The sequence below is a fragment of the Nestor notabilis genome, unplaced genomic scaffold, assembly GCF_000696875.1.
Source record: "Nestor notabilis isolate BGI_N333 unplaced genomic scaffold, ASM69687v1 scaffold1997, whole genome shotgun sequence".
In the NCBI taxonomy this organism is placed as follows: domain Eukaryota; kingdom Metazoa; phylum Chordata; class Aves; order Psittaciformes; family Psittacidae; genus Nestor; species Nestor notabilis.
Genome location: NW_009937620.1, coordinates 56,951 through 67,021, shown reverse-complemented (window position 1 = coordinate 67,021; position 10,071 = coordinate 56,951). Strand labels below are relative to the sequence as shown.

Genomic DNA, 10,071 nt, shown 5'->3' with positions numbered 1-10,071 from the left:
GTTCGCCCCGGTGTCACCCGGATCCCTCTCGATTCCCCCCCCTGGTGTGCGGTGTTTTAACGCGGGGGGGTGGCCCTTTGCCGGGCACGGTGAGCTCGCTGTCCCCGGGCGGTGGTGTTCCTTGCGGGAAGCGTGTAGTAGCTGATGTCCGTGACAGAAAACGCGTGGGGTATGAAGGAGGGTGGGTCGTGCCGTGTTAAACGGGAGGAATTTTAGCAGCGGTAACCAACCTCCAGGGAGGAAGATCCCTCCGACGGCTGGAGGGACGTTCCCGGATCAGACGGCGTTTGCTCCCTCCGAGTGCTCGCTCTTGGCGCGGGGGGCCGTAGAGGAAGCGTCTGTGTAACTTACAAACGGCAAAGAATGAACGATGATAGAAAGTTTGTCTACCTCTCAAAAAATTATGCAAACTGGCAAGCTGCTTGTTTTTGCCGTTGAGTGAAAAGAGCCTTGGAACGCAGTCCGTCTCTCTCTTGTCCGGGTCAGAGGCTCTTTGTTAGCATTAAAACCGATTCCTCTTAATTGGACCTAGTCGATGTCATCTGGTGCACTTTGAATGTGAGCAGGAGCCGCTGTTGCCAATAAATGTCCACAAAGCTTGGCTTTATCTTTAACAGTGAGATATGGCCCCATCACTCGGCTATTGATGTTGGAACTGTGGAGCACTGTGATATAAATAAATGTATTCATGCTGGCGTCCAGTTCTTTAAAAATTAATTTCTTTCACACCCTTTGATTCGAGCAGTTGTATGCTCTGCCTTGCTCCATAGTGGCTTTCATGGAGCATTCATTTTTAAGGACTTACCAGAAGACTTCATAGAGGAAAGGCACTTTGGGAGAAGAAAAGCTCTCAGTTTAAAGCAATGCTTAACTTGGGGCAGGAACCAATGAAGGATGCAGAGGCTGAAAGCGACTTGTGTTCAATACAGATTGCTGGGGGTGCACAGTGGTGCGAATGAGATGCTGGTCTAGTGGTGGGGTGGAAATGAAATGATTTGTTGATCCTTGTGAAGGTGTCTCTCATGCTGATTGATAACAGGAATTATCTTCAGATAGTACCTGGGATTCTTATTTTGGAAGGGGAGGTAAACTAGGGAGGGGAGTCTCCCACATATCCCACTTTGTCTGGCAGCGATGCTGGACTAGCAGTATTGGGCACCCATCTGTAAGAAGTCTGATGCTCGGAAGTAAAAACTCCAGTTCTGCAAACTTCAGTTTTCTGAAAATGGAGCTTCTTCATGGAAGAACGGAGCCCTGGCTCTTGGCACCCAGGAATAAACAAGTACCTAAGATCATGAAGTGGTTTTAAATAAATGAGGCGCTAGCCCTATTGCCTAGAAGGGTTAACAGGGCTTAAGGTGGTCAGCATCGGCACTGTCAAAAAGCGTGAGGGTGGGATTGTCACCTCCTCTTTTCATTGTGGAAGCGGGGAGTTTGTTTTCATGGGTGCTTCAAAATCCTGTGCTCAACAGAGGCTGGGATAAGTCTGGGAGGTGTTTTTTACACTCTCTTTGATCCTAGTTTGCTATCCACGGCTTTGCTCTTGATGCGTGCATGCATCCTAGACAAGCCAAGGATTATATAGTACTGTTTTAAACCGTATTTATACTGTACAGAATCTTATACATCCCTTTGGAACATCAAGTCTCTGATTTCAAGTTTAAACTGGTTACCACTTGCAGGTTATTGAAATACAAGATACAATCCCAGTTTATTGGATGAGTGCAGTGGGAAATGCTTAGTCAAATTCATGCAGTTTTTCAGATTTGACAGGTTTTTGTGTGTTGAAGCTTTTGTGTGTTGAAGCTTTTGTGTGCAAAGCTGTAGCTATAGAGCTTTTTCCTTAACTGGCTTGTACTGGGTGATTTGTATTCCATGTCCTTCCCTTCTCTTGTAAATGTGATATTCTGGGGAAAGGCTGAAGTCTGTTACATAAAAATGTTTTCTATTCAACCCATTGTGGCATAGAGCTCCTGTTAGTAGTCATAGACTTATTGCCTGGGTTTGTGTGTCTGTTTTCTTCGTACCTTTGTAGCTTTTATATACCCAAAGAAGAGTTATGATTTCAGTTTCCTCGAGTCTGTTTGGCCTGTACCCCACAATGGGCAGTGGTTCAGCTAAGTTAACTTCAGACAGCGATATTTTGGGCATTCATGGCTTGCCTGGTGAGCTGTGAATTATGTGAGCCTACAAAAATGTGGTTGATCATATCTAGGGCTGATAGGGCTCCTGCCTATCTAACGTTATTTAATGTGTTAATATGTTCTCAAGCATTTCTGGGTGTTGTCGTGATAGTTCAAGGGCTTCTTGCTCTTTATTCCCTGAGGCCCTGATAGTCACCTACTGCATTTCTGATCATGAGGGTGTGTTATTCCCAGTAGCTTGTCCATGTGCTGGTGTGCGTCTACATATCAGTGGGTCTGTATGTATAGCCACTGATTTATATTAAAATGGTATCTGCATGGCCAGGTTCTTCAGTGTTTCAGCTCTTTTCCAGCACCACAAAGGCACCTGTCTGTATTACCTACCATAGACCTGCAGGCTTCCAGTAAACCAACTCAGGGCTTGGCGATTCTTGAGGATTTATATAAGCCAAGTATTCTTGCAGGAGGAAAGAAAGGGGGAAGGGAAAATATTTGGCTTGAAATATGACCTCAGATAAGTGTGAATAGTGAGGCTGCCACACAGCCACTGACACAGAAATTGTAGTGGAACATGGGGGTGTTCAGCCTCCACTACGATAGTGGAGTAAATCAGTGCATTTGACATGTCTGAAATAGTTAATTGTGATGATGCTTCCATTTAGGAGTTGTTTTTGTACACTTCTCGTCTCAAGAAAAGTTTATCATCACAGATGTGCTGAGGTTATTGTACTTCTGACAATGTCTCCTTTTCCTTCCTTAAGTGGGTTTTATGGCTGTAAATCCTGAAAGGTTTACCCAGTTCCCTGTCATCATTGCCTTTTTCAGCTGAGCACGGAACCAGGTGGCTGCTCGCATTTGGAGCAGAGACAAGCTGAAGTGCTTCTGTTCTCTGGATATAATTTTGAAGCTTGGAGAAAAAACTCATGTAACAAGCAAGAAACCACCCCAGACAGCTTAAAAAGAAACAAATGTCAATTTTTGCCCCATTAAAAAGTGTTAATAATGTGACATCTCTTATCGTTCTCGTTTGAAATGCTACTTTTATGTCTCTCTTCTCCCTATGCGTCCTTCTAGCTGACACCCCCAAATCCCTCAGCAAGCCCATGGTAACTGTTTTGTCCTTTCTGGTGACATGATCTGGCACAAAAAAGCAGTGGAGTCAGTTTAGTTGCATCGTGTCCTGCTGTGAGTTTTACAGTAAGGAATGAGTCTGGTTTCTGTGCTGTTGCTTCATTCCTTCAGCCTTGCTCTGCACTCGTTTGTGCTGCTGCTGAAATAACGAAGGCTGTTCTGCACCTCAGGCTGATGGATGTGTGGTGTTAGTGCATAGAATCACAGACAGGTTTGGGTTGGAAGGGTCCTTAAAGCTCATCCCGTTCCAACCCTCTTCCACTAGAGCAGGTTGCTCCAAGCCCCTGTGTCCAGCCTGGCCTTGAACACTGCCAGGGATGGGGCAGCCACAGCTTCTCTGGGCACCCTGTGCCAGCGCCTCAGCACCCTCGCAGGGAAGAATTGCTTCCTTATAACTAACCTAAATCTCCCCTCTGTCATTTTAAAGCCTTTTCCGTTGTCCTATCACTATATGCCCCTGTCAAAAGTCCCTCTCCAGGTTTCTTGTAGCCCTCTTTAGCGTGATTGTACTTTGTGTGCAACCAGAAGGAAGGTGCAGGAACAGGCTGGCCCTGCGGAGGCTGGGTATTGCATTAATGATGCTGTGTGGCACAAATGATGTAGTGAAGCTTTAGGTGCCAGCGTGGTGTTTTGGTGAATCAGGGCTTTATCTTGTTGGGCACAGGTCATCCGTCTGCCATCCAAATAACAGCTCTCCTGCTTCTTGCTCTGCACATGCTGGATGAATCGCTGGGGTTTTTGTTTCAATGGCTTCGCCAGTGACAGAGACTTCTCTGAAGGGAAGAAGCTCAGCTGGGTCGTGCTGGTGGTGCACCCTCCGCTGGTGCTGCTTTTGAAATCAGCTGTGGTATGCGAGGATATTTAAAGACTTTTTTCTGTGCCACTTAACATTGCAGTGAGGTGAGGTACCTACACTCCCCAGTCCTTGAACTGCGACTGCCTAATCGCTGCTGGCATGCCGTAGGCTGATGCTTAGTGTGCTTGGCATCTCTCCATGCCATCAGTCAGTTCGACACTGCCCTTCACTATTCCTTCTGCTAAATGCAGCACTTAATTTCCAAATCTGTATGTCCCAAGGGTCAATCGCCAGCAAAGTGATAGTTACTGTTCTGCAGGAAATCATTTATAGGAGGTGTGGATTCCCCTGTGGCCGAGAAAGCTTCTTCTCATCCTTTAATGTTGGCTGCTGCTGAAATGTGATGGTTTCTAGCCGCAGAGCTGTGTAGTTGTCTCCATATAGATGAGGGCATTTGTCCTTGTCTGGGAGAGTATAAATGCAAGAAGAGAAGGTTAAATGGCCTCTGCCTACTGCTCCTCGTGTTGGTTTAGATCCCAGCACTTCATCATGCCAGACGGAACAGGAGATCTGCAAAAGTTTCACTTCCTGGGATCTAGGTGCAAGAGTGAAAGCATGAGACAAGATCCTAAGATAACACAGTGTGTGATGTAGGTGAAATAGCAAATCTGAATGTATGGACATTCAGGACATTCCAAAATAGATCTGCTTTTGGCACACAGCACCAGTTGCCTTTTCTGGCTGCTTCCTTCTGCTCAGTCCACATGAAGAAATGGCAACAGACATTTTCTTATCAAAAGGTGTATTTGCTCAAGACAGCAATATTGTCTGTGCCAGTAGCCTACTCAACTCATTCATAATCAATTTTTCCCATTCAGCTGTTTAAAGAGAGCTGAAGAATCTTTGTGATGTAGGCTCCTTCATCTCCCTCTTGCATTCTGCAGCCCAAGATACCACGTGCACTAATTGCTGAATCATATTTACTTTACTTAGGTTAGGGCAAAGCTTCTTTTAAACTGGAGTTCAGTGCAGCCTACATTATCTTTTTGTTCAAAGAGGTCATAGAAACAGTTTCTTGCCATTTGCAATTTGAACCTGCAACTCTTTAAGCTGGTAATATCCCCCCTTATTTATTTTTGTTAGACCTCATGAATGTCAATAAGTGAATGACATGCATTCATCGCCTGTGTAAGTGAAATGATTGGCATTTCATTTTCTGCCTGCTGCCTGCCTGGTGGGATTTCCATTTGGAGCTATTATTTCAGGTTCCTTTGGACTTGCTGCCAAATGAGTGCAGACTTTGTCGTTTTTAGCTATTTAAGTATTTCAGACATTAATTCTTCGCACTTGTGAAAACACGTGTGTTGTAGAGTGCAGCCCCATCTAACTTCTCTAAATGATACAGGTTAATGTTTGAAACTTTGGAGAAAACGGTCATTTAGTGTAGGGGTTTCCTCTTCTTTTTGTAAATACATTTCCAAGTGCCACAGGACAGTTTCCAGGGAGTGGAGATGTGCTGCTGTTTGGTGTAGACCGGACTCTGATGCAGATGCAGCTCTTCAGGGTAGCTCAGGTTGACTCTGGACATGTGCACGCCTTGTGCCTCGGGTCTCCCCGTGTGTGCTGGGATGGTGATGATGGGTGGTTGTTGGGGATGGAACTTTAAATTGGAGGATGAAGGGAAAGTTGTTGGAAACAGGAAAGCTTCCGTTCTGGGGCTGGTGCTGGGCTGCCCATCTGTGCTGTGGGTGGGCTGTGTATGAGAGCTGACTTTGCACCAGTAGCTCTTTATCACTTTAGTGGCTAAACCAAGAGCAGCATCTCCTTGAGCTGCTGCTGCCTCCCAAGTAGCAGCCTGGATCCACACTCATGAGTGCTGGAGGCTTAGTTTTTTAGAGATGGTTGCCTTTACTTCCAGCCCTGGACTTATCTATAGCAAGGTGGTTGTTACCTGCAGAAACTCTGCCGGGCCTCACAGTGTGAGGGCATCAGCAGAACTGATACTAAACTACCCGGTGCTCCCCACCATCCTCCCTGGAGTGCCTTCTTTCTACTTCACCTCCCTCCTCATCATCGTGTGCCCAGATCCTGGCTCACAACCAGGTGGGAAAGATTGTCCCTTTAATGAGGAGGCGTAATAAGGGCTCCCGTAATACTTGTGCTTCCCCTGTAACTCTCCTCAAAGAGCATCCCTTAGGGCTTGAGCTGCTGCCAGCTTACTAAACAGTTAGCTGGATCATAACACAAGTGATTAAGAAGTGCTCTTCATCTTTCAAGGGTACGTTAAAGAGCCCTATGGTCAGAGCTGTGCACCAGTACTTCACAGAGACACTAGCTCTCATGTGGGACAAATAGTCTTCTCAGCCTTAATGGTAGATGTTGGTTGACAGCAACTCATCGTGGAAGAGATTTGCTCCTGTGTTTTTGGTTGGGGTTTTTGCTGTTGTTCTTTAAAGTTGTGATTACATGAAATATTCTGAGCATGGGGTGCCTCAACTTCCTAAATAGGCTTAATAAGTTTTGGCTGGGTGGCAAGCACGCAGGTTCAGATTTCATCCTCTCGTGGGTGTGTGTATTGTATTAGCTCTTGGGCTGATAGGAATGTAGCTAAAACTTAGGAAAAATAGGTGCAGCTGCTGTTGTCCATTCTAATACCTTCCTAAATGCTTACAGGGGGCAGGGTATGTGTGTGGGGTTACTTTAAATATGTTACAATCCTAATGGAAATTTAACTTGTTAAAGTATTTGTGGCTTCCCTGTGGAAAAATGCCTTCATTGTGTGTGGAGTTTTCAGTTTGAATCAATGTCATCATTTCACAAGGTTGCTGAGAAAAGTCCTTTTGCTCAGGAAGCTCTGGCAATGTGAACCTTGCTGTTATTTGTTTGTTCATTTCTCTCTTTTCTCCTGAAATTAATTACTTGTTACTTTGCTTTTGGTTTCCAGGGTCTTGGTTGGCGCTCCCAAGGCAGAATCTAAATACAGCACCTCTGTTCAGTCCCCAGGAGCAGTGTTTAAATGTCGAGTCCATACCAACCCTGACAGAAGATGCACTGAGCTGGATATGGGGCGAGGTGGGTAGTTATGACACTTGGTGGGGAGAAAGGGGAAACCAAAGCACCACTAACCCAAATGGCTCGCAATTGAAGAGGCTCCAAGACATTGAGAGGGATTTGCCAGCCTCTCCTGATGAGTTTTAAGCACTGGTAGTAAAGGTGTCATATTCTCTTCAGCGTTATGGAATAGCATCCCACTAGGTGCTGGTGTCCTCCTCTTTGCTCTCTCCAGCGAGGTACCAGGCAGAGGTGGGTTTTTTCCCTGCTTACCCTAAGCTGCTGTCTATTCTCTACCTGCTTCCGTGTGACTTCAGCCTTGGTGGATGAGGGCTTGGGAGCGCTGCTGCCCGCTCCAGGCAGTGCTGCAATAAGGGTGCGTGGATGACTCCACAGGGTGCTGTTGGTGGTCTTGTGATGTGTGCTGTAACTAGCAGCATGGAGACCAGTGGGTTCCCTCCTCATGCGTGCAATTTCTTGGGTTTGCTTCTTTTTGTGCTACAGGAAATAAGTTTCTCAGTAAGAGCCATGCTTGTACACTATTGTGCGGCATCAGGACTGACTTTGGTTTCCCGCATGTACTGTCTTGAGCCAGGGGAAGGTGGAGTCCTAAAGTAAAACTCTGATCTAAAACCTCATGCTTGATTCTCATGAAGAAAATAGAAGCCTTTTAATATCTTGTTTTTCTTGCTGAGGTGTGATGGTGCTTTCTCTGCCTATAGAAAAGGCATCAGCTTTTCATGACTGAGTCAAGTAGGATTTATTTTTACGAAGCTTATGTGTATTCAGACAGTGCTTTTGGTAAGTTTCACTTGTCCAGCTACTGTAATGTAACCATCTGGCATGGATTCATGAATACTGCCTGATAGGATTTAAAATTTAGGTCTCAGTTGGTTTTTATTTAACTGCCCAGATCTCTTTTTTTCATGAGTAATTTGCTTTGATTGCTTTCTGCAGGCCATCCCATGTCTTTCCCATGGAGATGGACCATCAGTTGGATGGTTTGTTCAAGTAGAGCTGTGGACATGCTGGAACAGCTACTCACTGTTTGGGACAGGGTCTGTCCTCCACTATGTATTTGTATGGTGCCTAGTAAGAGTATTGCCTCGATTAACGTGTACAAGAGCTAATACGCAGGCTGAAAGGGAAAAGAAAGGCACTGTGAGGTGGATGTTTGATGGGCAGTTCCTTTGCTTGTAGGGGTTCTTTGGTGGGTATTTAAAACTCATGTCTCTGCCTTGCTGCCTTTCGCCTCTTTCTGTAGGCAACTCTCGGGGCATGCTCTGTGGCAAGACCTGCAAAGAAGACAGAGATGATGAATGGATGGGCGTGAGCCTGGCGAGACAGCCGAAGGCTGGCGGAAGCGTGCTGGTAAGTGGTTGTACCTTGGGACTCAGTTTATTCCTTTGATCTCATTAAAACTGCTGCTGTCTGACTCCTATGCTAAACACATCAGGATTAATGTGCTTGGCAGTGACTGACAGAGTCCAGCTTTACAGGCAGCAAATTCTGTACTCCCTCCCTTCAAGCGGAAGGAAAAGTGAGCCCTAGCCGGGAAGCTTTATTTATAGAATGAGGACTTCAAAGTTGTCACACCTGACTTGTGTCACCCAGGGGCTTCCTCCTAAATCGGAGGGATTAAATCTTTGAACCGAATAAAGAGAACTTTGTCTGGGAAGTACCTGCTAGTTTGTTCTTCTGGTCATTTCTCTGTGTTTATGTATGTCTGGCAAATGTATGCATCCACATTCCCTGAGCGTAGGTATTGCATGTCAGAACTCACGATGAAAAATGTAAGATGAGTCTTTGTGGTGATATTTTTCCTTTACCTGTATCAGTTTTCCATTAGCAACACAGAAGAGTTGTGAGTAGAAATGACTTGATTGTGTGTGGGTGGCCTTGTTGTCTTTGATATGGTTGCCATGCACATAGACAGGTCAAGGAGAGCAGATGTGATCCTTAGGATGTGGAATTTATCTTTGCAAAACATTTGTTGTGTTGGAAAAAGATAATCATAAGGAATGCTGAGCAAAAAACATTCTAAAATGCACGGTTGTATTATGATCAATAGTTGTCTGCATTTACATCCCCAGCTGGGTTCTGACTGTCTCCTGAGTGAGCCTGTCTGCAGGAATGTTAACTGAAATGTAAAAATATTACAGTGCAATACTGTGCACAGTATTTGTGGCAGGAAAATGTCAAGCTGGTATCCAGCTCTGACAACGTTCTAACTTTAAACACTGCTGTTCGGGAGTCAGAAAATTCCAGTATGACCCCATCTTTCCAATGGGATAAGGGATTGACCTGGTATGTGGCATCAAACTGTCACAAAGCTGGTAGAGAGAAAGATCCTGTGCACTGATTACTCTGTCAACGACCTATGTAAAGGCAAGTAGGCAAAGCTGCTTCACACAAAGGCACTTTACTATGCACTCAAGAGTCCAAACATGCCCCAAGTCCTTGCATACCAACTTCCCCGTGGGGGAGCAGGTGGTTTTGATACTTTCCTGCAATAGTAAGCACTGCGGTACTTTATCTGGTCATGTCTTTTTGTGTGCAGCTTGCTAGTGCTATAGGGGCCAGCTGATGCTCCACTTTGTGTGAATGCTTTACATGGATGCAGCACTAGAGGAGGAGGGGAAAAAGAGGGGCATAAATAAAATGTACTATAAACAGGTACAGCAGAGCAGAAAATTGAGGCATTCATGCTAGTGTGACTCTCATTTTCACGGGATGTCCTGATCTGTGTGTGTTCATAGTAAACTTGGGCTTGTTCAGCCTGGAGAAGGCTCCTTAAGGAGAGACCTTAGAGCAGCTCCAGTGCCCAAAGGGGCTACAAGAAATCTGAAGAGGGGCTTTGGACATGGACCTGTAGGGACAGGACAAGGGGAATGGCTTTAACCTGCCAGAGGGGAGATTGAGATGAGCTCTGAGGCAGAAGCTCTTCCC

The 10,071-nt window shown here is 45.6% G+C and overlaps 1 protein-coding gene across 1 annotated transcript in view; it reads left to right on the top strand.

Annotated features, from left to right (window-relative positions):
• Positions 1 to 7,015: 7,015 nt before the first annotated feature.
• ITGA9 (integrin, alpha 9) overlaps positions 7,016 to 10,071 on the top strand; it is a gene marked incomplete at both ends in the record, with an annotated part of 45,256 nt that continues 42,200 nt past the window's right edge. The window contains 2 exons of the mRNA XM_010018893.1: positions 7,016 to 7,143; positions 8,387 to 8,493. Coding sequence (XP_010017195.1) covers positions 7,016 to 7,143; positions 8,387 to 8,493 — 235 coding nt within the window. The remainder of the gene's footprint in view (positions 7,144 to 8,386; positions 8,494 to 10,071) is intronic.